This window comes from Pyrgilauda ruficollis, unplaced genomic scaffold (assembly GCF_017590135.1).
Source record: "Pyrgilauda ruficollis isolate IOZ18807 unplaced genomic scaffold, ASM1759013v1 scaffold54, whole genome shotgun sequence".
NCBI lineage: Eukaryota > Metazoa > Chordata > Aves > Passeriformes > Passeridae > Pyrgilauda > Pyrgilauda ruficollis.
In genome coordinates, this window is record NW_024527044.1 from 7,379,308 (window position 1) to 7,406,199 (window position 26,892).

A 26,892-nucleotide genomic window follows, 5' to 3' on the forward strand; every position below is an offset into this window, starting at 1 on the left:
TGGATGGGACTAAGCAGGGATAAAGGTGGGATTGAGGAGGAATGCTGGAAGATTGGAAGATGAAAACGAAACGGGGATGGAGCACGGCAGGAAGGGAGAAAGACGGGAGGATACAGGACGGGTTGTAGGATCGAGGAAGGTCAGAGGCAGGCTGGAGGAGGCATACAGGTGGGCTGGAGGTGAAGTGAGGAATGATGCAGCCAGGGTGGAGGTATGAAAACCAGGTGGAGTGGATGTCGGGATGGAAGCAGAGCAGGGGTGCAGGCAGGGGTGGGGGCAGAAGGGAAGCAGGCATGAGGAGGGGAGGATGGAGGGGAGCACAGAGGAGCAGCGATGGAGCCGGGAGCAGGGATGGAGGGATGGATGGAAGCAGGGAGGGATGGATGGAAGCAGGGAGGGAGGGAGGCGGGCTCTGGGGGCGGGCAGCCGGCAGGATGCTGTCACACCGGGGGCGGGCCGGTCGGGCATGACTCAGCCTCCGGGAGCTACCCCAGCCGTGGCCACCGAGCGGGGGCCGTGAGTGCCCGTGGGTCCCGGTGAGTCCCGGTGGGTGCCGGCGACGCGCACAAGAAACGCAGCGCGGAGCGGTAAGGGAGGGGATGCTTAGGGGCAGGGGACACGGGAAATGTGGCACCGCCTTGCACGGCTCCGTGAGGGCCACGGAACACCCGCAGGGACAGCAGCAGCAGCGTCTCCCGCTTTTCCCAGCGGCGTTTTGGGGGATTTTTGTCGGTGGTTGGTGCGGGATGCGGGGTGAGGGAAGGGGATGCGCTGCGGAGGAGGTTGTGGCAGGGAAAATGAGGCCTCGAAAGGCATCAAACCTTCAAGGAAGGTCAGGGGAGGAGAGAGGAAGCCTTGTTTTTATGATAGAGACAGGAAAAACAGCGCAGCCCTGCTCGTCAGCTGACGCCGGGGTCGGTTTGGCGGCCTGGGAGCATCCCGTGATGCAGAGCCCAGCCTGGGTTTGGACCAGGAGCGTGGCTTGGGAATGGCGCTGGAGAAGCTGCCGTGGGTCCCTTCGGCCTGGAATGAATCTCTCGTCCCCGTATCCCACTCTCAGGGATGCTCTGCCGGCATGGTGATGTAGCAAAGATCGCTTCCTTTTGGCATTTCCCTCGAAGGGAAGGGATTTCTGTAGCACGAGGTGTCTGGGGGCTGGTTTATGGATTGGTCTGCAAGAATAAGAGGGAAAAAAAAAAAAAAGAAAAATCAGGCATTTCCCTCGAAGGGAAGGGATTTCTGTAGCACGGGGTGTCTGGGGGCTGGTTTGTGGATTGGTCTGCAAGAATAAGAGGGGAAAAAAAAAAGAAAAATCGGTGCAGCTTCATTTGGGAGGAATCTTGTGCTTTCTGTGCATGGAAGCTGCAGAGGTGAGTGTTGCAGCTTGGCTCAAGAGGGAATTATTTTGTCAGGTACAGAACAGCCCGGTCTAGTAGGGTTGAAATTAGATGACCTTTAGGATCTCTCCCAACCCATACCTCTCTAGGATTCTGTTATCTGACCTGCGTTAGTGATCTGGCTTTGCTAGAAGGGAATAAGCGTGGGGAGGAGCGCCTCATGTTGTTGTTGTTGTTGGTTTTTTTTGTTGTTTTTTTTTGGTTTGTTTTTTTTTTTTCCTTGATGAAAATACAATTCAAGCTTTGGTAATGCAGCGAGAGCTGTGATGAAGTCACCAGACCTCGGGTTTGGAGCTCACCTGGTGACGCAGCAGGCTGAGCTGGATCGGGAGCTGGAGCTGAACCTTCCTGGCTTTGCTTTGTTGTGGCTTGGAGTCACAAGCCCTGGCAAAGAGAACAAAGGACAAAGCTCGGCCCAGGCTAAGGGCTGGTGCTGGGCAGGACACATGATTTGGGCTGTGCTGAGCCCTGCAGGGCTGGGGGGTGCTGTAGAAAGGAGGGTGGGACAGCTTTTCCCTTCCTCAGAGCCTTGGAGAAGGTGTGGATGCCTCCGTCTGTGCCTGCAGGGGGTTGGCCCAGACAGGGCAGGAGCTGGGAGATGCTCCAGGGCTGTGACTTATCTCTGGGCTGACCTGCCTCGCCTGAGTCATGTGAGCTGGGCTCCGAGTAGCCGATTTGGGGGTTGGGCTGTTGCTTTTTCTTGAATGAAGTTAAGTGGGACTTGTGGGCTTTGTTTTGGGGAAGGAGACCTTTGTGGTGCAAAGGTGAAGGGATTCGCTGCTGTGGGCACCGAACGTGTGTCTGCCTTGGCTGCTGGGAGGGTGATGTGGGATCCTGCTGAAGATTGGGATATCAGGAGCTCTGTCCACGAGAAAACAGGCAGGGAGCTGCCCTGGCTGCCCGATCTGGTCAGGAGGGATGGAGATGGCACTTGGGTGCTGTCTCCTCCTCCTCCTCTGCGGCAGCACACAGGGCTGTGGGTGGATGCTGCAGCACCAGCACAGCCACAGCCCTTCGGCTGCTCTCCTCCCTCGCAGGCTGCAGCTGCTCCCAGCAGCTCCTGCAGAGCCTTCGGCCTCGCTGCCTCCTCCTCCTCGCTGCCTGATAGAGGGGCTGCACTCAGCTGGCCCAAATTTCCTCTTTCTAAGCGACCAGCTGGCTGAATCATGTGTCCTGTCCCACCCAGGGTCAGGTGTGCTGGTGGGTGTTTATTTCTTGCTCATCCTTCAAGAAATGGCATGAGCAGATGCTTTGGAGCTCCAAGTATTCCCTGCTCTCACTCTAGGGGAAGGTGGAGCGACCTGCGGGTCTCTTTGCAAGCCCCAGACATCCTCCTGCCACCTGGGGAATTCTGTAGGGTGAAGCTGACAAGCCCAACAGCCTTGTTTCTGTTTCCAGGCTGGCGGGATGGCAGCTGTGGATCAGCCTTAGCCTGGGTTATCCTGAAGCTGAGGCACCTCTGGAGATGTTGGGGGATGCAGAAGGAAAGGATCTGCTGGGGTTCCTGGGGAAACTCCTCTGCCCTGTTTGCTGTGCACAAAGTGGGGGGCAGATGTTGTTGGGGTGCAGCAGCTGTGATGCAATTTTGGTTTTGGGGCTGCTGTTCTGGGGTTTGCACAGCCCTGAGGTTTGAGGTGTGAGGAGGAGATAGCGGTGCTGGGGGAAGCATCAGCTGATAACGCTGCCAGGGGAAGTTTTGCTGCTCAGATCAGCTGGGACAGGGGGTGAGGGAGGAAACCAGCAGCTTTTTGCTGCTCTAGGGCCTCTGGGGTTGTTGTGGTTGGGCTGCACGTGACCCACGGCCGGTGGGAATCCGTCCTGCCAGTCCCGTGCCTGTGTCCTATTTATGGACCTGCTGTACACAGGATAAAGCCAGGGAGACGGGGGGTTAGGGAGGAAGAAATCCCACGTGGGTGAGGATTTCCCCTTCCTTTTCCAGACAGATCTTGGGATACCTGATCTTGGGTCTCAGCTCCCACCACCCTAAACTTCACAGCCATAGGAAACCTCGTGGAATAATAAAAAGATGTGGGGTGGAAGGGGTGTTAAAGGGCATTTAATTCCAACCTCTCTGCCATGGGCAGGGACATCTTTAACTATGTATTTTTACTGTATGTCAGGTTGCTCAGAGCCCTGTCCAACCTGACATTGAATGTTTTTTTGGGATGGGGCATCCCCCATCTCTTGGGGCAACCTGTTCCCTCACAGGTAACAGTTCCTTCCCAATATCCCATCCATCCCTGCTCTCTGGCAGTGGGAAGCCATTCCCTGTGTCCTGTCCCTCCATGCCTTGTCCCAAGTCCCTCTCCAGCTCTCCTGGAGCCTCTTTAGGCACTGGAAGGGGCTCTGAGGTCTCTCTGGAGCCTTCTCTTCCCCAGGCTGGACACCCCCATCTCTCTCATGACCCTTGGGGAGGCTCCATGCCCACAGGAGACTTGGCAAGAGGGTTTGTTTTTTTTTTGCCTCAAGAGCCATCTGGCTCCCAGCTATTTGCTTTGCTGGGTTTGCTGGCCCTGGGCCATGTCCATGGTGCAGATGCAAGGCACCAGAGCTGAAACTCTGCCTCTTTCAGGGGAAACTGCTGGGATCTATTTTCAGTTTGGTTTCGGGTTGCCTGGAGAGCGTGGTCTGGTAACCCGAGGCTGGGAGATGTGCCGTGTCTGTCCCTCAAAAGCTGGGTGTGAGCAGCACATGGATGCCTGGCAGGGTGGTTTTCAGCCTGTCAGCAGATTTACAAACATCCTGCAGGAAGAAAAAAGTGTAATCATGTGACTTCTGGCCTCAAAGACACCTCCTGCCTATGCTACGGGAAAATACCGAGCTGACTGCAGGAAGTACAGAGGGTTGTGGGGTTTGATATTTTTGCTTGTGTCCATATTTTAAAATTAGTTTTATAAGATTTTTCATTTAAAAGGTGCTTCAGCTCAGGCTGGTTATCTGCAGGCTTCCTGTGGCCTGTTGTGGCCAAAAAGCACAGTTGTATTTTAAGTGCATATTTATTTTCCTGGGTGTAACCTCCTGTGTAGGCAGGGGAGCACAGCCAGCGAGTCCCTTGCCTGCAGAAACCTCTAAGCAAGAAAATATTCATGAAACCCCTGAAAAATATGCATAAAACCCCTTCAAAGAGGTGATATTTAGGAGTGGGAGGACCCAAGTGCTTCTGAAACAGCTTTTTTTTTTTTTTTTTTTGGTGTCCTGCTGAAAGCACAAAGCAGGGGGAACAAATAAATAAATGGTGGAAGGAGGGGTGGGAAAGGAGAAAAAAGCCCCTTTATACAGCGAGCTGCAGCCGCCTGGGCTCACTGCTGGCAGAAAGTAGGACACTCCTGCTGGGTTTTCTTCTCTGGGAAGGCTAAACTTGGCTGGGAGTGGGTGGAAGCAGCCGGCAGGGAGGTGTGTGTGTGTGTCTCCATCCCCAGCCCCTGCTCATCCAGCTCTGCTGCTGTGGGGCTGCTGGCAGGAGCTGTGTGTCCGGTTTAAAGCCGGGCTTGCAAAGGTGATTTCACCCTCAGCTCGCTGAGTTGAGCAGGAATTAAAGCCTGAATGTCTCTGCTGTGGAGGATCTGAGGTCTTGGAGTGCTCAGCAGGCTTGGGGTGGATGTGGGGCTTGTGGGAGGGAGCTGGGAGGGTTTGGAGGAGGAGGGTGCCCTGGTGTGTTTGCAGAGATAAAGGAGCTCATGATGTGTCTGAGTCAGACGTGGGGACGTGGAGCAAGTGGCTGCTGGCGCTGGGGGTTACTTTGAAGTTGGGCAATTCGATGTGAATTAGGTTAAAGGGGAGCAGGGAAACCGCAGAGCCCTGGGGTGTCTGTGGGCTGGATGGTGCTTGTGCTCCTGCATGGGAGGCTGTGGTCCTTTCTTTGCTGCTCTTCTTCTGCATCTCTGATTCCCAAACTGGGGTTTTGCTGCTTCCCTGGGAAAAGCCCCAGTGGGAGGGGAGCAGAGGATGGCAGCCACAGGCAGCTCTGGTGCATGCTGACCCCCCTGTGCATGGACAGGGGGTCACACCAGGGGCTGTGACACCCCCAGGGCAAAGGGCTGGCCAAAATGAGGCTCTTAAAAATGTATTTTGGAGTAATATCTTTAAAGGGAAGAGCAGGGCCTATCAAATCCCATGCCTGAAGTTTGGTGTGGAGATGGGATGCCACTTGTTCCTTCTCCTGGTCCTTATTCTCCATTGTTGTGGAAGTAAACACAGGTTTTAATACCCTCTAAATCCCTTGGATCTGCTTCAAAAGGTATTTTCCTGCTGCTGCTAATCCTGCAGTGGTCAACAAACAAGGTTGCCTTGTCTGGTTTCTTCTGAGCTGCAGGGGTGGTTTGTTGTTGCTCTGTTCCTGTGCCTCTCTCCTGACCTTTGGGGCAGCTGGGGATCTGGAGGGATCTGGTGCAGCCACACATTTTATCCTCCCACGTGTTGCTGCAGCTGAGCCCACCCTGGGAATGTTTCAGCAATGCTCCAATCTGGCTGCAGGTGGAGTGTCCTGTTCAGCAGCCAGGATGTGGCCGGCCGTGTCCCTCCTGTGTGTCCTGGTGGCCTTTGCCAACGCTCGCAGCATTCCTTACTTCCCTCCTTTCTCTGATGACCTGGTCAACCACATAAACAAGCTCAACACCACCTGGAAGGTGAGTACTGGGCTGATTTGGGGGTTTTTTGGGGAGGCATTGCTGACTGTGGGATTCAGTGGCTGGGCTTGGGGAGTGTCACTGTGGTGGTGACATAGATCCAGCCTTGGTCCCAGCTGGCTTCTCCAGTGAGGTGATGCTGTCAGGGGTTCCTGCAGTGACAGGAACTGTGGAGCTCCCCTTTGGAGCAGAGCAGGATGAATTTGTGGAATAGGAGCTGCTGGTTCTTCACTTTTTTTCTTACCAAGGCTGAGATTGAAAGTGCTTGAGATGGTATTTTGTGTTCAGACCCAGATGTTTATTATTTCTTGTCTCTGTCACAGTCTCACAAGCTGTGAGTTCTACAGCATTTCACTAACAAGCTACAAAATGGCCCTGTATCTATCTCTATATGGTCTTTTAAGGAAAAATTATCTAATTAAGAAATGACACTTAAATTATTTTCACTTTTAACTCAGTAACTAATCACTTGTGTCCCACAATGCGGACTTTTCTGTCTAATTACTGAAAATATTATTCAAACCTGTGAAGAAGAAGGTGAAGAAGAAGGATTAGCCTCTGCCTTAAAACCTCTATCTTGCTTCACATCTATTATTATATTCTAAAACATTAAACTCTTAAGTTTTGCACCACGTAGTGTTACACACTTCTAAACAAACTACACACCCATAATCTCAGTTCTGTCATTCCATTTTGGAAGCCTTCTCCACGGCCTCAGGTCAAATGCAGTGTTCTCCTGGGGGTCAGATCTGTCAGCACAGAAAGTCTAAAATTCTTCAGCAACCAGGGTTTCAACATCTCCCCCTCTTGTCTGAGCCATGATCACTGCTTTAACAGCTTTGTCAAACCTCTGTTGGACACACTGAAGTAGAGGAGGAGGAGGAACAATGTAAGAGGAGGAAACTCTGCAGGAGGCTGGAAACAAGCAGCGAGTGTCCATTATTGGGTGGTGACCTGACCCTCCTTGGCCAGTTTTTTGTGTCCAAAGCCTTGAGCTGGACCTTTCTGGTCCTTTCTGGGCTGATCCCGGGCTGTGTTCTGTGTCTGTAGGTGCTGTGTCTTGGCCCCTGGGCTTTGCAGAAAGTGTCAGACTCTGGTTGGGATTCAGGGAGCTCTGGAGCACCAAGCTGTGATCCCAGAGATGCTCTTGGTGGCTTTGGAGAATTGTGTCCCAATTCTGTGTGTCTCTCCCCAGGCAGGACACAACTTCCACAATGCTGACATGAGCTACGTGAAGAAGCTCTGTGGCACCTTCCTGGGTGGGCCCAAGCTGCCCGAGAGGTGAGTGCAGGGAGGAGAAGGTGAAGCTCCAGTAAAAGTTGTGTGGATCCTTCATGAGCGTCTGGAGTGGGTGAGGGGCTCTCCTGGCAGGCTGTGGGTAGTAGGACATTGTTCATGGAATTAAGCACATGTGAGGGGAAAATCCATCCTGTGTCCTGCCAGACACTTGGCCACTTGTGCAGTTTGTTATCCTTGACAATGAACACGCCACAGGAGCTGCTGACCTGGCCTGAGGACAGCATAAGTATTTATGCTCCTTCAATAGGCAAACAACACAAATGTCCTCCAGGCCACCTTGAGAGGAGGTTGGAGAGTGCAGTGCACCTTGTCGTGGTTGGCTGGTGTTCCTGAGACGGGATTTCCCTCTCCTCACAGGGTGGATTTTGCTGCAGACGTGGAGCTGCCCGATAACTTCGACTCGCGGACGCAGTGGCCCAACTGTCCCACCATCAGCGAGATAAGAGACCAGGGCTCCTGCGGCTCCTGCTGGGTAAGGACAGGGGAAGTTTAATGCTGTCTTCATAAAATTTACTGGGCAAAACCCACACCTTTGTATTTGCTGCTGAACCCCCTGCCATGGGCAGGGACACCTTCCACTATCCCAGGCTGCTCCATGCCCTGTCCAGCCTGGCCTGGGACACTTCCAGGGATCCAGGGGCAGACACAGCTTCTCTGGCACCCTGTGCCAGGGCCTCACCACCTTTACAGAGAAGAATTCTTTCCCAGTATCCCATCCATCCCTGCCCTCTGGCAGTGGGAAGCCATTCTCTGTGTCCTGTCCCTCCATCCCTTGTCCCCAGTTCCTCTCCAACTCTCCTGGAGCCCCTTTAGGCCCTGGAAGGGGCTCTGAGCTCTCCCTGGATCCTTCTCTTCTCTGGGTGAGCACCCCAGCTCTCCCAGCCTGGCTCCAGAGCAGAGGGGCTCCAGCCCTTGGGGCATCTTTATTGCCCTTTGTGAGGGAACACTGTGGGATCCTGCAGTGTCTGAGATCTTGGGTGGCTTCTCCCATCCAGGCCATGCTTGCTGCTCTCATTTCCAGGAGGTTTCCTGGTTTCTCTCCCCTGGGTGAGCTCTAATGGGTGTTTTGGGGTTGCCCTCAGGCTTTTGGCGCCGTGGAAGCGATTTCAGACCGGATCTGTGTCCACACCAATGCCAAAGTCAGCGTGGAGGTCTCAGCTGAGGACCTGCTGTCGTGCTGTGGCTTTGAGTGCGGCATGGGGTGAGCTGCTCCTGGTCCTTTTGCTCCTGGAAGGTGGTTGGGAAGAGCAGGGGCAGACCCTGGAGGTGCTGATTGCTTCAGCCCTGCCTTTGTTACCTCCCTTAGGAGCTCCTCCAGAGGTTGGTGCTAGGTGCTGTGGATGAGGGAGTTAGGTGGGAACATAAAGGTGATTCCAGGGACTGGGACACTTCCTGCCCCCAGCATAGAGGGTGGTGATGGCTGCAACCACTTAGTGATGCTCTCCCACACAGCTGGCAGCTGCCAAAGCCAAAGGAAGGATCTTTTCTTAGTCCCAGATCCTTGGTTTTCAGGCACAAGCTTTTTGCCTGTGGCTTTCCCAGTTGTTGAGCACAGGGTAAGGAGCTGAGTCTCCAATTCCTGTTGCTCCTGGCAGCAGAAGCCGGTCAGGGACCTGGTAAGGAGGCACTTTGGGATTTGGAGCCACAGGTGCTCTTACCTCCTTGCCCAAGTCCTTGGTGTCTGAAGGTAGATCCTGGGCAAGAAAAGAACAGACTAAAAAAAGGCTTAATGTACCCAAACCTTCCTTGGAACCATCCCAGGCTGGCTCCATTCCCTTGCCTCTCCCAAAATGGGATGGCTGGGGCTGGAGCTGGTGCCTCTCCCCGCAGGTGCAATGGTGGTTACCCCTCTGGTGCATGGAGGTACTGGACAGAGAGGGGCCTCGTGTCCGGGGGTCTCTACGATTCCCACGTGGGTAAGTCCTGGCAGGTAACCCTTGGGGAAGCAGGGAGGAGCATCTCTGCTTGGTTAAAGTTCATGTTTTTTGGGACCCTTCTCTCCTGGTCTGCATCCTTGTGCCTGCTCCCTCCTTCAGCTCGAGCACCTCTGCAGTCCCAGCTGGCTGCCCCTGCCCCCATGGCTCCTTCCTTTGGGACAAGGGTCCCTGAGGAGCACCCAGAGGCAGGAGGCCCATCTGGGAAGGGAGCCAGGAGCCCTCAACACACCCTCAAGGCTCCTGTTTCCATAGCAGGAATGAATCAGGCCGTGAATTTTGTGTTGTTGCTGGTTTTGAACCAGTTCACTACGCTTTGGATGAGGTCAGGAGTCTTCCTGACATGTTCCTCCTTCAAAAAATAACTTCCAGACTGGAACCCTCTGCCTCCCCCTGTCGTGACCATCAGTTGGTTCATGTTTCCACCTTTTCCATCACCGTTTGCAGGGGGAGGTGGTGGGAAGCAGGCGTGGTGGGAAACACGTTGCTCATGGGGGGAAGACCTCCTGCACCCCACTAATTTCTGGGGTTCCTGGGGCAGAAAGGCTCTTTCCTGGGGCTTCTCCAGCGCGGCTGTGGGGATCTCTGGGGACAGGCAGCTGATGTCACCTCTGTCCTGGACAGGCTGCCGGCCCTACTCCATCCCACCCTGCGAGCACCACGTCAACGGCAGCCGGCCCCCCTGCACCGGGGAGGGAGGGGGCACCCCGAGGTGCAGCAGGCACTGTGAGCCTGGCTACTCACCCTCGTACAAGGAGGACAAGCACTATGGTAAGAGAGGTGGCCTCCAGAGCTGCTCCTGGTGGCAGCTGGCAGGGCTGGGCAGGATTGAACCCATTCCTGGTGTGTTTTTCTCCTGTCCCCGGAGGCTCCGTTCTGGTGGTCCTGGAGCAAACCTGAGTGTGGCAGATGTAGAGTTTGTGTTTGCTGAGACTCAGCTGGAAAGGGGGAACTGGTGGAACTGGTTTGAGTCCTCCTGGTGCACGTGGCTGGCTTCAGGAGTGTGGTGCTGAGCCCCATCTGGTGTCAAAGCCACCTCCAAGTCTCCTTGGCAACAGCCGGCCCTGCACATTTAGCATAATCCATCTGTTTCTTGGAGATTTGTCTTCACTTGGAATATTTTGGGTTTTAAAAAGCAGAATGTACCCGGGAAAAATATCCCTTCCCACTGCAGCTGTCTGGAATATATCTTTGGGTACAGAATAGGACTCAGATTAAATAATTCCCTCTGGAAGAGGGGTGGCTGGAGCCCACTTTTCCTGCTTGGCTGTGTCAGTCCCTCTGGAGTTACTGGGTTTGGATTTTACCTGAATTTAAGCGCAAGAGGCCTCCTGCAGGGTCACACGGAGCAGGTTTGGTCAAGCCAAGGCCTGACAGTGCCATCCTAATGGTGGGAATTCTTTTCCTTTTAGGCATCACATCCTACGGAGTCCCTCGCAGTGAGAAGGAAATCATGGCTGAGATCTACAAGAACGGCCCAGTGGAAGGAGCCTTCATTGTCTACGAGGATTTCCTGATGTACAAATCTGGTGAGCAGCACCACGGGGGCTGTGGGGGGGAGCTTCAACCAGAGGGTCTGGTCCTGGTCTGTCTGGCCCTGGTCTGTCTTCTCCATTCTTGGAGATCTCAACCTCACACCTGAGTATGGTGTGACAGGGACATGGGCAGATGCCACCTCCTGTATCCATAGCTAGGGGAATCAATTCTTGGGATTGGATCAGGGAAGGAGCCCTAAGGGAAGCACCCCAAATTCAAGCTGACAACAGCAGCTTGGATTTTAGGACCTCAAAACACTTGTGAGGAACTGCCTTTGAGCCCCTTGGGGAATGTCTCTGGGTGTCCTGTGTGCTCAGCTGGTGCTGAGCATCGGTCACAGTGTCATGGAATGGTTTGGGTGGGAAGATAATGATTAATAAATCATCTCGTTCCATTCCCTCCCATGGGCAGGAACACCTTCCACTATCCCAGGTTTACTGCAAGCCCTGTCCAGCCTGGCCTTGGACACTTCCAGGGATCCAGGGGCAGCCACAGCTTCTCTGGCACCCTGTGCCAGGGCCTCCCCACCCTCACAGGAAAGAATTTCCTCCTAACACCCAACCTAAATCTCCCATCTTTTAGTTTGAAACCTTTCCCTTCTGTCCTGTCACTATCTCCCCATGCAGAACTCCTTCCTCCAGGCTCTGCACTAAGTTTCAGTTTCACATTTAACCAAAACCCAAAATTAATAATATTTAATGATGATATAATTTATATATATTATTAATCTCAGCCACCCTGGGGTTTGTGATACCGGGTGGCCCCCAGCCTGTGGGCACTCTGTGGTGTGGACAGATGGTGCCTGTTGACATTTTGGGGTGTTTTTCCCTTGCAGGGGTCTACCAGCACGTGTCCGGGGAGCAGGTGGGAGGCCACGCCATCCGCATCCTGGGCTGGGGCGTGGAGAACGACACTCCCTACTGGCTGGTGGCCAACTCCTGGAACACCGACTGGGGGGAGAACGGTGAGAGCCACCGGGAATCCCCGCCCCATTTCCCATTTTTCTGCCCCATTCCCCTCCCACGGATGCAGACGGTGACTTTTTTTTTTTGTTTCTTGGTGTTCTCCCAGGCTTCTTCAAAATCCTGCGAGGAGAGGACCACTGTGGCATCGAGTCCGAGGTTGTGGCTGGCATCCCCAGGACTGAGCAGTACTGGAAGAGGATGTAACTCTGATCAAACCACAAATAATCCTGAGTCCCTGATGCTTTTAACTGATAGTGGGTTGGGTGCAGAGACCCTCCCTTCTAAAAGAGACTCTAGTTCAGGTTACTTTATTAAAGCTTTTTATCTTTTCTTTTTTTTTTTTTTCCAATTTTTTGTTCGTGGTTTTTTTTCCTTTTAAAAATTTTTGGGTTTGTATTTGATTTTTAAATCATACGGTGGAGCTGGAGGTGGAACTGCTTTCTGCCAACCTCCTGCTTTTCTGGTGGGTCACAGCAGGACATTGGGGCATTCCCTGCTCAGAGGACTGCTGGAGAGCTCGCTGGCCTCTTGGAATTTGGTTAGCCTGGACCCCTTCCAGCCCAGTTTGCTACTGGGAGGGCAGGAAACAGCAGCTTTGTGCCAGGATTAGGGACTTGGTGGGGCAGCAGAGGTGGAGGCTGCTGGAAAGCCATGGCCAGGGGGGATTTATGCACCCCCAGATGGGTTGATCTGACTGTTAGCACCCAAAACAAGCAGGGAAGGATTTCCTGTGAGTGTGTGCCTTGAACTGGCTAAATTTAGACCTATTAATGAACAAAATACTGCTGAACTTGCTGTGGGGGTGGCTCTGGCCAGAGCTGTCTGCACCAAGTCCCTCGTGCATCGCCTGCCCTGCTCCATCCTTCTGGCTTTTCAAACCACTTCTTCCTCAGCTGTTCACTGGCTTTTTTACCTGCTGTAGTCTGGGGTTATTGATGCTGGGGAAGGGCCTGGCTGGAGCTCCATGAGCCTTTGATCAAATATCCTGCAAGCATCTGGGAGGGAGCTGGAAAGAGCAAAGCCCTTCTCCTCCACGGCTGAGCAGCTTGGTGTGTGTAGGTCATGCCTGGGCAAGGGTGCAGCACCCAAATTTGGGGTGCTTTGGGGCTGCAGGTGCTGAGCTGAGGGATGGTTCCCAAGTCTGCTGCAGGGAGCTCAAGCTTGGAGGTGTCTCATTAACTTGGACACAATTAAAGCTTTTTTTTCTTGAGCCACAGGCATTAAGGAACGTAAAACCCCTTATTTTTGTTACTGGGGAAAGGTAACAGGTTGTGTATAGGAGGAATCATGTGATTTGCCAACACTAATATAGCAAAGAGCTTTTTTTTTTAATTTTAAAGCACAAAATATATTAGTGACCTGGGTCTGAAATGTGTGAAGCAGGCTCTCCATGCACTGTAAAATAGCCCCTTACCTCTGCTTGCTCAGGCACCAGTGAGGCAGAGCTGTGCTGTATTTGGCTGGAATACCTGTGCCAATAAATGATTTCTCCAGTGTCTTGACTCCTGGCTCTTGGTTGCTTCTGCTTGGTTTCTACCACCTCAGATGATTGTCTGGAGTGGAAGCCAAGTGAGACCCTTCTGTCCTCAGAGAATGGTTTGGGTTGGGAGGGACCTAAAAGCTCATCCAGTCCCACCCCTGCCATGGACAGAGACAACTTCCACTATCCCAGGCTGCTCCAAGCCCTGTCCAGCCTGGCCTGGGACACTTCCAGGGATCCAGGGGCAGCCACAACTTCTCTGGGCACCCTGTGCCAGGGCCTTGCCACCCTCACAGGGAACAATTCCCTCCCAGTATCCCATCTCACCCTGCCCTCTGGCAGTGGGAAGCCATTCCCTGTGTCCTGTCCCTCCATGGCTTGTCCCAAGTCCCTCTCCAGCTCTCCTGGAGCCCCTTTAGGCCCTGGAAGGAGCTCTGAGGTCTCCCTGGATCCTTTTCTTCTCTGGGTGAACACCCCCAGCTCTCCCAGCCTGGCTCTGGCCCTTGGAGCATCCCTGTGGATTCCTCTGGACTTTCTCCAGCAGCTCCACATCCTTCTGCTGTTGGCCCCGGATCTGGAGGCAGCTCTGCAGGTTGGGTCTCACCTGAGAGGGGCAGAATCCCCTCCCTTGTGCAGGTGTGGTCACTGCCAGCCCTGTCCTGTGGCCCTGCTGGTGACAGCCAGCCCGGGGGGTGTGTGCTGGGGGTGGGGAAGGTGCTTCCACCTGGAGCAGAGAGCAGCCAGCACCTGGCCCCAGTATCCCTGAGGAGGCACCAGGCCCTGGAGCATGTTCCTGCAGCCCAGGGCTGTGCCACCACTCCTTTCAAGGTGAATTTATGGACCCTCAGCTGTCCCTCTGGTTAAAATTCTTCCCCCAGTTCTGGCACACGGGGCTGTACTTTGATACCCAGACTGGGCACCAAGGGACCATTGGAATTTTATGAGCTGAGGGCTTGTAACTTGTGGAGAAATTACTGGCGTAAAAGTAATGACAGCTGAAAAAAAAATCCAGCACTTTTTTTTTTTCCCAAAGAAAACTTTTAATTTCAACAAGACGGGAAGCTGCACAAAGAGAGCTACCACGAGTTTCTTTAGAACAACAGCTTAAATCTACACCAGGAACTGTGGAGTAGGGGCTCTCCTTCTGAGTAACAGCCTGGCCACAGGGGCTTGGCCTTGAAAAGCTACCACCCTGCACCTGGTATCTCTGTCCTCGACCAGGATATGGACTCTCCTTCCCTTCAGGACAGCAAAGCAGCATTTGAAGGGGGTGGGTAGGGACCATGAAAACAACAATCCACCCCAGGAGAACAGGACTTGCCTTCAGAGTGCTGTTTCCTCTTGTAAGTCCAGCCTGTTTGAAGACAGCAGTGGGAGCCTCTTGCAGCTCACGTATCAGTGTGACCCAAAGCCAGAGCCAAGTGGGTCAGGGAAACCTGCCCTGGTCACCCCCTCCATGGCTCCAGCCTTCCCAGCTCCTGGCAGGGATCACTCCTGCCTTCCAGGGTGACCAATTCCCCCCTAAAAAAGCATCCTATGAGGGACAGCAGGGTGCAAACTCTCACTCCCCTGCCTTGCTCTGCCACCACCACCCATCCCCTGGGGCTGGGCCAGTGCAGAGCCCAGAGCCTGCTGTGGAGTCAGGCCTGGGGTTATGAGCTCAGGGCTGTGCTGGCAGCTCCCTGCTCATTTTAACCACTTCCCCACAGCTGAAACAAGAGCTGTGTCACTGCAGGGGCCATCTGTCCCAGGGCAGGGAGCTGCACAGCTGCCTGTCAGCTGGGGGCACATTCAGGTGGACAGAGTACCTCACCTCCCATACATTTAACATGAAAAGGGCCCATTTCAGCATCCTTCAGCACAACAGAAATGTGACTACTCTCTGCCTGCATAAAGGCTGCAGGATGTCAATCACTGAGGGCCAGAAAGTGGCCAGAGCTTTTTCCTTGGACAAGGAAACATGTTCCTCTCCCAGCTGAAGCAGCATCTTTCCAGCATGGAGCAGGCACCAGAGGTGAGGGAGAAGAGGCTGCCTAAGAAAGGGAGGCAAAACCCTCAGGTTTTTGCTCAGCTCTGAGCTGGAAAGATGCCTCAAATCTCAAGGAAGAAAGGAAACAACTGGAGTTTCTATTTCAAACCATCCTAATGGAAAAAACCAAAACAAACAAAAAAAAATCACCAAAAAAATTCAGGTAAACAGCAAAGAAGGGGGGAAAAAATACCCAACCCCAAACACTAAGACTCCAGTCAGCATTTGCAGCCATCCAAGCAGACAGCAAGGGCAGTGAGGATGGAGCCCAGCAGTGCCACACTGCCACCCCGGGGGCTGCAGCTCCCCAGTGCCCCATCCTTGTCACCATCCCAGTGCTGGGGACGAGCACTTGTCACCATCCCCACAGCAGGGGACGAGGAGCCTCCTGCCACCCATCTGCCACCACTTGTCCCCCCAGCCGGCCACTGCCCTTCAGTTGTCTCCTGCCTGCACGTACTCCTCGGTGGCCTTGGAGAGGGTGCTGAGGTACTGCCAGCTCAGGGCTGCCAGCAGCATGGCACAGGACAGGTAGATGGGGGAGTAGTGGTGGCGGGAGGCCATGGGGCTGCCGGGCAGGCTGATGGCGCGGATGGAGGCGATGACCTGCTGCGTCTTGTTGGACGAGGGGTCCGTGCTCGGGATCTTCTGGTAGATCTGAAGGAGGAGGGAGGAGTTGTTATGGCTCCCACAAGGAAGTTCAGGGAGGAAAACGGGAGGGGGTTGAAGTTTTAAGGGCCAAGAGTGAGGTCGGTGGTGGAGTGCCACGAAGCAAGGGACAGCTGGATGGCTCCAGGGGCCATCTCCCTTGGGAAGTGCACTAAGCCAAGCTGCCTCTTGAGGGCACCCCGTGATGGGACATGGACCACATGGCCTGGCACATGATCCCTCGAGCCCCAGTGGCGTTACTGGGAGCAGTGGTGTTACTGGGATCAGGGGTTCTCACCCTGCAATCCTCACTCGCTGTATAGCCCACCTGAAACCGGTGGGAACATTCCTGCCTGGAAACAGCCTCATCATCTCCTGATTCTGTGGCATTTGGGGTTTTCTTCTCATGGCCTATGAGATGCTCCTCTGCAGGAGTCTGAGCAAGGTGGGCACAAGCAGAGACCCTCTCCTGGGTTAAAGCCCTGCAGTGTCACTGTCCCTTGCCATGGGATCGGCCAGTTCACAAGGGCAGCTCTAATAACCCATGGTTTGGGGTCTCCCTGCTGCAGAAGTGAAGTCTTTTTATTTAATAGCCCTCACTGGAATTGGGCTTTGGGGAAGGAGGTGTTTTTTTTCCCAGAAAACCCCCCACCAGTTGACTCTCCACATGAACTTTTAATCTCCACAGGACTCTGAAGTCAGGAGGAAGTTGTAAAGTCCCCCCTTTTCTCCAGGCTGAGCCCCTCCCCAGCTCCCTCAACTATTCCTTGTGCTCCAGACCCTTCCCCAGCTCCATTCCCTTCTCTGGACACGCTCCAGCCCTTCAATGTCCTTCGTGTTGTGAGTGGCCCAGGACTGACCCCAGAATTGTGTCAAGGGGACAGGCACTGCCCTGGTCCTGCTGGACACCACTGCTGGCCCAGGCCAGGATGCCACTGGCCCCAGTCCTTACTTGTCAACACAGACCCAGACCCAGAGTTCATTCAAGGGAACACATCAAGCACAGTTTGCTTCAGGCCAAAACCACATCAGGGTCACCACTCCCCACCACCCCTGAGCCAAGGATAAAATGAACAGATCCCCATGTACTCCCAACTCCACCCCAAGAACGGGGACAGGAACAGCCAGAAATGACCCAAAGCAAACTGCTGAGCCTACCTCTTCTACGTACTGGTACATGATGGCTTTGACAGCTTGGATGTTCGTGGCATCCATCATGAGGGTGACGGCCTGGCCCTTGCGGATCTTCACCACCCCCCTGAACACCTGCTGGTTGTTGTAGCAGGCAGCCAGCGTGGCAATGGCCATCACCTGAGGACAGACAGGAGCTTGCACTGCAAGGAACTTGCCAAGGGACCACCCTGTCCACAGTGACATCCACGGAGTGGAGCCACAACCTCAACAACAGCTGGAATGGCAGGAGCCAAGAAATAAGCAAAAAAACCAAGAACAAAGAACCTCCTCCACCTCCAACTCCTCACCAGATGGGCTGCAGAAGATGAGGAACCACCTGGAAGCTCAACTCACCTGGGGGATAGCGCAGAAGTTGAAGACACTTTGGTTTTTGAGGCGGGACAGGTAGGTGAGGACGTCGGGGACGTGGTGGAGGGCGTTGGTGATGAGCTCGTTGAGGCACTGCACGGCCACGTCGATGTTCTCTGGCTTGGCAAGGTCTGAGAGCTTCTTGGCATATCTGCTCCAAACCTACACACCAAGATAAGCGTTTGTGAGTTGGAGGGTGCATTGATGTCATCAGAGAGACAGCAGGTCTGGGAGAGCAACAAGAACCCCCAAAAACCCCCACACAACAGCCTCGGAGCATGGCTGGGGTAAAGAAAAGCAGGAAGGGCAGGCTGTGGGGACGTGACAGTGGCCTTGGTGTACACAAAGAGATGGTAAAGGAGGAGGGTGCAACTCATCTCCACATCTTTCCTAGGGAGGGCAAGGAAAAGGCGAGTCACACATCAAGAAGTGCCCTATGAGACAGCTGAGCCACATGGAAAAGGGGGAGAAAAATTTTTGGACATCATGTCACAGGCACAGGCAAAGCTGATCCTGCTTTTTGGGAGCTACTGGGTACCCTCCTGGGAGCTCAGCCAGGTTTATCCTCCTTCAATCCTGGAGAAAACCCAGCAGAGAGGAGAAAGCTGCCTAAGTAGTTCTTGGCAGTGCATGGTGCCATCACCTTGTCCCCACGTCTGTACCCAGAGAGCTGCAGACAGATGTCAGCCAGCTGTCATCAGAACTGTCATTACCAAGAAGATGTACAGCCAACAGCAGCAATTTCATGAGGTTTTTCCTCACCTCTCTGGGCCAGAACTCCCTTCCCTCCAGCTGGTCCTCCAGATAGTCACGGATGATGTTGGTTTTCTGCAGGAAGAGGCCCATGGAGTTTGCCAGGTCTGTGTCCTGCCCCACGATGGAATCTTCCAGCTCTGATGCAGAGAAGAGACGGGAAAGGCCAATCCCCACCAGCCCAGCAACGTAGTGACAATACTGCCAAGGAGGTGCCAAGTTGGGAAAGGGGGGAAAAAAACAAGATAAAAGGAGCAGTTACAAAGAGCTGCCTGTTTGCCACAGTGAGTTTTACAAAAAGCAATTGACAGTTCATTTGATGCAAGGTCTCCCTGGGATGTCTCAGCTTTCCCATGAAAACAAACACTTTTTCCCAACAGGGATGCTCTGTCTACTCCTTTCATAGAGACAAGGTGGACCCTACCTTGAAGTGTTCAAAAAAACCTGTGGATGTGGCACTTGGGGACACGGTTCTGTGGTGGCCTTGGCAGTGCTGGTGGAATGATTTGGGCTTCATGGTCTCAGAGGGCTTTTCCAACCTTAACTCCATGACCCTACTCATGCTCAGTCCATTCCTCTGACTCACCTTGTCCCACTCACGCTGAGAATCCACCTTCTTCTCCAAGAACTCTGCCATCCCAACCCCCATCTTGTGACAAATATCAGAAATCACATCCTGGTAGACCTTGGACAGGTTTCTGAACTCCATGGAGATCTGTAGTGTGGTAAAAACAGAAAGTGTTCAGGAAGGAAGAAAAAAGCAGCACAGCTCAACATTTATTAACAAATCAGAAAAATACTGTTTACCAGGCTCTAATCCTGCTCTGTCTGGAGATCTGGGACAACTTCCTCACAACCTGAGCTGTTTCAAGGTCCCTGGAGCTCAGGCTTAGCCTGTTCCCAGTCTAAACAGGATGGTCTCTGGCAGGAGATCAGACACAGCAGAATCTTTGGGAAGGCTCTGTGGCCTTGGACTGGTATCATCTGGGAGCTGCAGGACAAAACTGACTGCACTTGGTACACAGAGCTGTTTTCCTCTGTAATTTGAGAGCATTCCATCACACCAGCCATGGGAAAAGACCCATGGGAGGTTTCTGGTGCTCTGCTCTCCCCAGCCCTCTCCAGCTCTAGCTTCACACATTTGGCACAACTGGAAAGGCATCGAGCAGTGAGGGAAGTGTGAAATCCTTCTACTGCATCTCCAGTAACGTGATCATGGAATCACAGAGTGGGCTGGGTTGGAAATGACCTTGAAGATCTTCTAGTTCCAACCCCCCTGCTATGGGCAGGGATACCTGCAGTGTCTCCATCACTCTCACACTGAAAAAAAAATTAAAAAGTGCATCCTCCTTTTCCCAAAACTGTGGAGCACCAACCATGTTTTACTCTGCTAAGCTTTATTCTCCATCAGTGGGCGACTGCAGCCAGCCCAGGGTTTGTGTGAAACAAGGGTTTGTCTGAAAAATAAATGTATCCACTCTGCTTCTTTCTCTGTGGCTTCTGCCCCCTACACAGAGGAGCACAGCCTGCAAATCCACCTCTAGGAAATATTATTAGAAGTTTTTACTATAAGAGTGGTGAGGCACTGGCAGAGGATGCCCAGAGAAGCTGTGAATACCCCTCAAAAAATTCAGGGTGAGGTTGGATAGGAGTTGGAGTAACCTGGTCTAGTGGAAGGTGTCCCTGCCTTGGCAGGGGATGGAATGGGATGAGCTTTAGGCTCCCACCACACTCAACCATTCCATGGTTCCACAATTTTATGATTATTAAAATCATACCAGAGCATGGATTTCCTCAAATAAATAACACATACACCAAGAGAGAACAGCAAAGTGCCACAAACACCTTCTCAAGAGCTCCTCTAAAGCCAAGCCACTGACATACCTACTGTATCCCTACCCACATTCTTCTTGCCAAGAATCCCAACACAGACGTCCCCTATAGCACTCCACACTCTGACAGGCCCCAGCCACGGTCACCCCAAACCTAAACATCAAAACTCACAACACACCTCAGTTCTCCACAAAACTACCCCATTCCCACTGCTATGGAAAGCCTGAAAAGGGTAAAATAAATTAAAAATGGTAAAAACTTGAACAAAACAGAACATCCTCTGAAAATGAGATGCTCCTCACCACAACTATTACATTTTTCCTTAAACAGAGCGAAGAAAAAACCCTAAAAATCAACTCAGTAATAAAAAAATCAACACAATATTGTTACTAATAACAGTGAGGGTGCTTTTTGCCTTTGATCACGGAATTATGGAATGGTTTGGGTGGGAAGGGACCTTAAAGCTCATCTCATTCCACCCTCTGCCCTACCTGAGGGCAGGCACACCTCCCACTGTGCTGGGTAACAGCCCCAAATCTCTCCCCACGAGACAATGGTCATCTGCTCTTCCAGCAGAGGAGGCAAAAAGACACTTTCCATGGCTGGCACTTTTCCACAGCCAGGTCCCCTCTGCCTCAGAGCGTTGCACAATGTTTGGGTTTCCCAGCCCAGCTTGGCACCCAGCCCCACAGGCAGGTGCTGGAGCCCTTGGGAAGATCTGTGGCACTGAACAAGACCTGCAGGCACCACGTGGAGGCAACCAGGCACCCAGAGGTGCCACCAGGAGCAAGGAGGAGGCTGCCTTACCGTTGGGAAGTCTTCCAGCACCTGCCTGTCCTTCTCCTTGCTCTCTGTGTACTTCCAGTCTGGCTGGTAGAGGTGGGAGTGGAACTCGTGCAGCATCGGGACCTTGACATCCAAGGGGATGCTCATGTCATCCTCTACAGTGTCCAGGGCACGGAGAACTAGGTAGAATATACACACTGCATGTCTGGGAGGGGAGAAAAAACAGTAATCCCTTACTTGGGAGTGCCTAGGAGCCAGGACAAGCAGCTGGGATTTACCACAGAGCCTTCAGCAGAGGCACTTTGAGCTCAGCGTGTCACACAGGTGCCTTTGGAAGATACCAGGCAGGTTAGGAAATACAGGATTTTCCCTCATGAGAAGAACTACAGCATGGTTTTGGGGGTTTCTTAGATGTGTATCAGGGAAGGGTCAGGCCTGTGAGCTCCCTGAGCAGGGAAGATCCAACCCTGCAAGCAAGGCCAGCGCTCACCTGGACGCAGAGGACAGAGCCCGAGGACAGCTTATTGGGAAAAGCAAATGTCAAATAGGGAAGGGGGGTAAAACCAGGTGTGTTTCCCCATCATTCCCCCTTCTCTGCACACCTTTTACCCTGCTGGGGTAAAATATTCCCCCCTCTGTTGGAGGGAAAAAAGGGGTCACACTGTGCATCAGGAACATCAGGACTGGCAAAAAGAGCCAAAATCACCCTGTATTTTATATCTCCAGGAGCAAGACACTGGAGGCAGCCCATGTGTCCCAGAATCCCAGCAGGAAGCTGCTGGAGAGCCACCTCCCCTCTTGCTCCCACCAGCCCTGTTTTCCCTATCCCTGCTTCCTTCCCCATCCCTGCCTCCACATTTCTGCAGCTGAAGAAAAAAAAAATTAAAAAAGCAAACCAAAAAACAAGTCCTGATGGCAAGAAATGCTGTTTGCAACTCCAGGATTTATATAAAATAATCCCAGATCTCCATGAGCACAGGGATATACGCCAAGGAGACAAGGTATTTGTTAATTATTTAACAAATGGAAAGTAGCTTGGTCTGCCTAAATGCTAATTACCAGGTGACAGTGCTGTACTCCTGGAACGACAATGTGCAAGCAGTGATTAATCACCCAGGGGAAACTGACTTGCTCTTAGAGCCAATAGTGTTAAATTTGGCTTTTTTTCCTTGATTAAAAGGGTAACTAAAACCTCTGTCAAACCACATGAGCAGCTCTCCCGTGCTCCTGTTCCTTTGCATGACTGAATTTTTCCATTCCAGCCAGGCTGTAAATGTTCATCCAACAGGATGCAAGTGCCCAAGGCTCCAACCCACTTCCAGGAGCCACCAAGAAAGGCAGAGCAGAACCTGGAAATGCCATCCCAGAGGCACCTCTCACATGGGCATCATGCCCAGGGAAGAGCCAGCAGTAATTCCAGAACCCAGCAGAGTTAAAACACTTATTTAACCCAAATTCTGCATCCAGACCTTACCTGCCTCCCTAACTTCCACCACACACTGAATTTAGACCTGTGGCACAAATGGAAGCAGACACTTGCAAAGAACAAGTCTGGATCTTCCAGAGCTCAAGCTCCAGCCCTGTCCTGGGTGCAGCTCCCTCCTGCCCAGGTGAGGAGGTCTCCGTTCTCCTTGCCAGGACATACAGCCTGTGCTGGACCCTCAGGAATAGATCCTGAAGAGTTCCAGAGACAGGCAAGACCATGGAACTGGTAGCAGAGAGGCAGAAGCATCCCTCTTCTCCTCTCCATCACCAGGAGAGCAGCTATGAGCTTGGATCATAACTCTTTTCCTCCACCAGCAGTTATGATGCTGTTGGCTCAGCCGTGGATGAAACTGCAGTTTTGAACCTCCCACCTTCCCAGAAAACGCCCTAACCATGCAGCAACGAGCTGGACAGGGCTCTGGCCAGCAAAACAGGTGGTTTATGGGGCCAAAAAAAATACCAGAAAGGAGGAACCAGGCATTTCAGCTCAACTACCAATACCTTGTCTGGCCAGGGAAGCACTGCTCCAAGCACTCCTCCAGAAGTTCCCCATTTTCCAGCAGCCCTTCTGGGATGCCTGTCTGTAACCAGGGGCTCAGCTGAACTCCCTGATGGGGTCAACATCAATGCAAGCACTTTTTTATCCAGGAAAATTAATTCCTTCTGTAAGGCTGTGGCTCTGCCTATTTCTCTATCCTCCCTATTTTGTATTTCCCTTGTTTGTACCTAAATTCTCTGGTGGAACTCCTGGGCTTTGAAAATTAGTCTTTCCTGATCCACTACTGAGCCAGCTGTAATCCAACCACTATCCCTGCCCAACCTGGGTTGCAAAGATCAGGCAAGAGCATTTTTAGGATGCCAAAAAGAAGTTTCTGTGCCCTGAAGGGTGATCCTGATCCCAGCAGGCTGCAGGGCAAGGATTAAAGGACAAAAAAGACAGACAAAGAAAACTGCAGGAAGTTTGAGGCAAGCGCAGGGCAGACACATTGCTAACAGGTTTCATAGTGTTTTCTTAATTTTTTTTCTTAATTCCTGCACAGAAAAAAACATGGAAAATAAAAAGCTTAATTCTTGGCCCTACTTGTACTTTTCCATGCAATTTCAGCCAAACCACTGAACTTCTCTGCCTTTCTTGTCAACCAGGCTGCAAACAGCATTTCATAAACACTGGACACAGCTATGGGGCACCATCCAAAATGCCAAACCAGGGCTCAGAAACCCCACAGACCACCAAGTGTTTGGGATGGTGCCTGCAACTGCTCAGATCAGAGCCATCACATGTGTCTGGAACAACTTCCAGAACCCCTAAATTTGATCATCAACCCATCTTGGAATTAACTGGGGATTTAAAAACTGAAATCAGTAATTGTCAAATGAATATAAGGAATTATATGGAGAATAATTACATGGCATGAGGCTCCCTGGCCAGCTGAGCTTTACATTCTCTGTTACTATTCCCGTCTGAAGCTTTTCTGCACAGGGCAGCAAAATCTGCACAGCAAAAAGTGGGTGTGCAACAAACCCCCTGTGACAACTGCACAGCTTTTGAAGCAGCTGCTTCCAAAAGCACCTCCCAGGCAAGGCCCAGACCCTTGGTCAGCCCCAGGTTTTTCCTCCTCCCTCCAGCCTTTGTCCAGCGCCAGCCTTGGCAGTGCCAGGACACATTCCCAGGGTGTCACACGTGGCACACTGCCAGGCCCTGTGTTTAACAGTCTGCTGGCCAGGAGGCTCAGCCCAGAGACCCAGTTTGGGGGGGGAATGTGGTGCGGAGGGGGGATGTGGTACAGCCAGCTGGTACGTGAAAAGCCCCACGTCCTGCTGCACGGGGTGGGGCTGAGCTGAGCCAGTCCAGTCATCTCCTGATGGGAGAGGGAGCGTGTCCCAGCAGCTCCACTACAGAAAAATGGAGTTTGGGGGTACTGCATGGGCTCAGCTCTGGTATTGCGGGGCATCACACCTACCAGCATTTGGGGAGACCTGAAACTGGGGGGGCCACTGCATTCACTAAGCTCCCAGGGATCCCCAGTGTCGGGGTGGCATTGTACCCACCACCTCCCAAGGAGGAAAATTACCCCCACCATCTCCAGAGGATTCCCGGTATCAGGAACCAGCTGTGCCCACCCCCTCCCGAGCATCCCCAGCGTTGGGGTGGCACCCCACCCACCAGGCCCCAAAGACCCCCAGTGCCGGGGGTCCCCTCCCCGGCTCCCCGGTGTCCCCCCGCTCACCGCAGCTCTCCATCCAGAGCCTGGATGACGGCGGCGAAGCTGCGGCTGGTCTGGTTGAGGTACCGGTAGCAGGTGCGGAGGCCGCATCCCAGCGAGTCCTGCGGGCAGAGCGGGGCCGCGGTTCGGAGGCGGGGGGCGGCGGGCGGCGGGGCCGGGGGCGCCGCGGGGGCTCCGCAGCGCTGCTGCTGCTGCTGCTGCTGTCCCCGCCGCCGGCCCGCTGCCCGCGGGGGCTTCCGCGGCGGGGACAGGGTCAGTGTCCGCCGCAGCACGGACACGGCGCGGGAGCCGGCTCCCATGGGGGCACGGCGGCGGCGGCGGCGGGGGGCTGCGGCCGCTCCGCCCCCCGCCCGAAACCCGCCCCTTAACCCGCCCCGTCCCGGCTCCGTGCCGGAGACGCTGCCATGTACGGACAGCGCCGGGGCAGTGCGATGTCCGGAGCACCGGGGATGCGGGCAGGGTACCGGCACCGAGCCATGCAAGGGATGCTCGGAGCTGGTGGGATGAATGCGGGTACGGGCACCGAGTGATGCAAGGGATGGCCGGAGCCGCGGGATGCTCCGGTAGCACCGGGGCTTTGCAATGTTCGGCATTGGTACCGGCACGGAGCAATGCAAGGGGATGCCCGGAGCCGGTGGGAAGCTCGCAAGGTACGGGCCACCGGGCAACGCAGGGATGCCCGGAACCGGTGGAATGCCCGGAACCGATGCACACACAAGCAATGCGATAGGATGCCCGGAGCCGGTTAAGCCGCGAAGCACCGAGGCGCACACAGGGCGCACAAAGCCGGGCAAAGTCCTATATGGGACGGTCACCCATGGCAACACCGTATCCGCGCCCGGACATGAGAGTGCCCCCCACCACCTCCTCCTCCCGTTCCCCGCTCCCCGCCGGGAGCACCGCGCACCGGCGACAGCGAAGCGCTTCCCGCCGCCCGCGCATCCCTCGCTGCTCACCGTGTCCATCCGCGGCATGACAGCGCGGTAGCCGCCCATCTTGAAGCGGAGCAGGTTGTAGATGTCCTCGGGGTGGCCCAGCCATTTCCGCAGCAGCTCCATGGGGGCCGCGATCAGACCCCAGCGCCGCCGCCGCGCGCTCCCGCCGCCCCCTCCCACCCGCCGCTTAACCGGGCACGGGCGGGGCCGCTCCAGCCCCGCCCCGCAGCCAATCACAGCGCTCGGCACATCGCTCGGTGGGGCGGGCGCGGCGCCGATTGGCGAAGGCGCGCTCGCACCAGGGCAGCGCCAGCCAATAGGGAGGCGGCGCGGCTGGTGTGACGGCCGGCGGCGGGCGCTGATTGGCGGAGGCGCGCGTCGGCACAGGCGGAGCGGGAAGGAGTCGGCGGCCCCGAACCCCCTCGTGTGAGCGTGAGGGGAGCGGAGCCGCCATGGAAGTACGGGAGGGTTGGCGTGGGAAAGGAGTGTGAACACCTTCCAGTTCCAACCCCCTGCTGTGGCAGGGACACCTTCCACTATCCCAAGTTGCTACAAGCCCCGTCCAACCTGGCCTTGGACACTTGCAGGGGTGGAGAAGCCACAGCTTCTCTGGGAATTCCACCCCAGCCCCCATCTCCTCCTCACAGGGAAGAATTCGTTCCCAGTACCCCATCTAACCCCGTGCTCTGGCAGTGGGAAGCCATTCCCCCTTGTCCAAAGTCCCTTTCCAGCCCTCCTGAGCCCCTTTAGGCACTGAAAGGGGCTCTGAGGTCTCCCTGGAGCCTTCTCCAAGCAGGACACCCCCAGCTCGGAGCCTGTCTCCACAGCAGAGGGGCTCCAGCACCCTCCATGGTCTCCTCTGGACTTGCTTCCACCGTCCAAACCTTTCCTGTGCTGAGAACCCAACACATACCCAGCTCCATCCTCATCCTTCAAAGTGCAAGATTCAGCTTTTGAGGTTCTTTTTTCGTGAGTGGTTTTCTTGCAGAAGTTGGGCTTTGATCATCATCGTGGGTCCTTTCCAGCTCAGGATATTCTGTGATTGTTTTGGACAGGCACTTGGCCAACACCCTGCAGAAGGGACATTAACCACCTTCTTTGGCCCCATAACCCCATTAATTGGTTAATTCAGCAATCCCATAATCTGCAACCACTCAAAGGTGTTGCAGTTCACATGGGAGAGGCTGTGCAAGTCTTGCCTAGGAAGCAGCTGCCTAAACAGATGTGTTTACCTCCAGCATTCCCAGCTGATTTGCAATCCATCTTCAAATCCAGTTCCCATTAATGAGACCACTTACACAGCCAAGGAAAGTCACTGGTACCACTCTGTAGAGGCAGCACCAATGAGGCAGCTGTTAACCAATTCCAGGCAGCTGGAATTTCCATGTACAGCCCAGTTTTTAACCAAGAAACTACCAAA

At 53.9% G+C, this 26,892-nt stretch overlaps 2 protein-coding genes across 4 annotated transcripts; one reads left to right on the forward strand and one right to left on the reverse strand.

The window, feature by feature from the left end:
* Positions 1 to 431: 431 nt before the first annotated feature.
* CTSB (cathepsin B) lies at positions 432 to 13,252 on the forward strand. Of its 2 annotated transcripts, none has more exons than XM_041480835.1 (10): positions 432 to 536; positions 5,871 to 6,022; positions 7,218 to 7,303; positions 7,679 to 7,793; positions 8,404 to 8,522; positions 9,152 to 9,237; positions 9,880 to 10,026; positions 10,668 to 10,784; positions 11,627 to 11,755; positions 11,863 to 13,252. In XM_041480835.1, the coding sequence occupies exons 2-10, from the start codon at positions 5,897 to 5,899 to the stop codon at positions 11,958 to 11,960; spliced, it is 1,023 nt and encodes a 340-aa protein (XP_041336769.1). In that variant the 5' UTR covers positions 432 to 536; positions 5,871 to 5,896; the 3' UTR covers positions 11,961 to 13,252. The 2 variants fall into 2 exon arrangements, with proteins under 2 accessions (XP_041336769.1, XP_041336768.1); XM_041480834.1 differs by having other exon boundaries at positions 443 to 587.
* Positions 13,253 to 14,257: 1,005 nt separating this feature from the next.
* On the reverse strand, positions 14,258 to 25,665 carry FDFT1 (farnesyl-diphosphate farnesyltransferase 1). 2 transcript variants are annotated; one of them, XM_041480918.1, is made up of 8 exons: positions 25,494 to 25,665; positions 24,541 to 24,638; positions 20,849 to 21,032; positions 18,795 to 18,923; positions 18,218 to 18,409; positions 17,441 to 17,617; positions 17,072 to 17,224; positions 14,258 to 15,922 (listed from the first exon to the last, which is right to left on the reverse strand). In XM_041480918.1, the coding sequence occupies exons 1-8, from the start codon at positions 25,593 to 25,595 to the stop codon at positions 15,701 to 15,703; spliced, it is 1,257 nt and encodes a 418-aa protein (XP_041336852.1). In that variant the 5' UTR covers positions 25,596 to 25,665; the 3' UTR covers positions 14,258 to 15,700. The 2 variants fall into 2 exon arrangements, with proteins under 2 accessions (XP_041336852.1, XP_041336851.1); XM_041480917.1 differs by lacking the exon at positions 25,494 to 25,665 and having other exon boundaries at positions 24,541 to 24,882.
* Positions 25,666 to 26,892: the final 1,227 nt, after the last annotated feature.

What these genes read in the sequence shown, in the direction of transcription:
- CTSB (XM_041480835.1), top strand. Translation starts at nt 5,897, where the DNA reads ATGTGGCCGGCCGTGTCCCTCCTGTGTGTCCTGGTGGCCTTTGCCAAC. An exon ending in AGCTCAACACCACCTGGAAG is followed by an intron (nt 6,023 to 7,217) that starts GTGAGTACTGGG and finishes GTCTCTCCCCAG; the next exon opens with GCAGGACACAACTTCCACAA. An exon ending in GGCTTTGAGTGCGGCATGGG is followed by an intron (nt 8,523 to 9,151) that starts GTGAGCTGCTCC and finishes CTCTCCCCGCAG; the next exon opens with GTGCAATGGTGGTTACCCCT.
- FDFT1 (XM_041480917.1), bottom strand. Translation starts at nt 24,836, where the DNA reads ATGGGAGCCGGCTCCCGCGCCGTGTCCGTGCTGCGGCGGACACTGACC. An exon ending in GGGAGTTCTGGCCCAGAGAG is followed by an intron (nt 17,618 to 18,217) that starts GTGAGGAAAAAC and finishes CTTGGTGTGTAG; the next exon opens with GTTTGGAGCAGATATGCCAA. An exon ending in ACTTCTGCGCTATCCCCCAG is followed by an intron (nt 17,225 to 17,440) that starts GTGAGTTGAGCT and finishes GTCTGTCCTCAG; the next exon opens with GTGATGGCCATTGCCACGCT.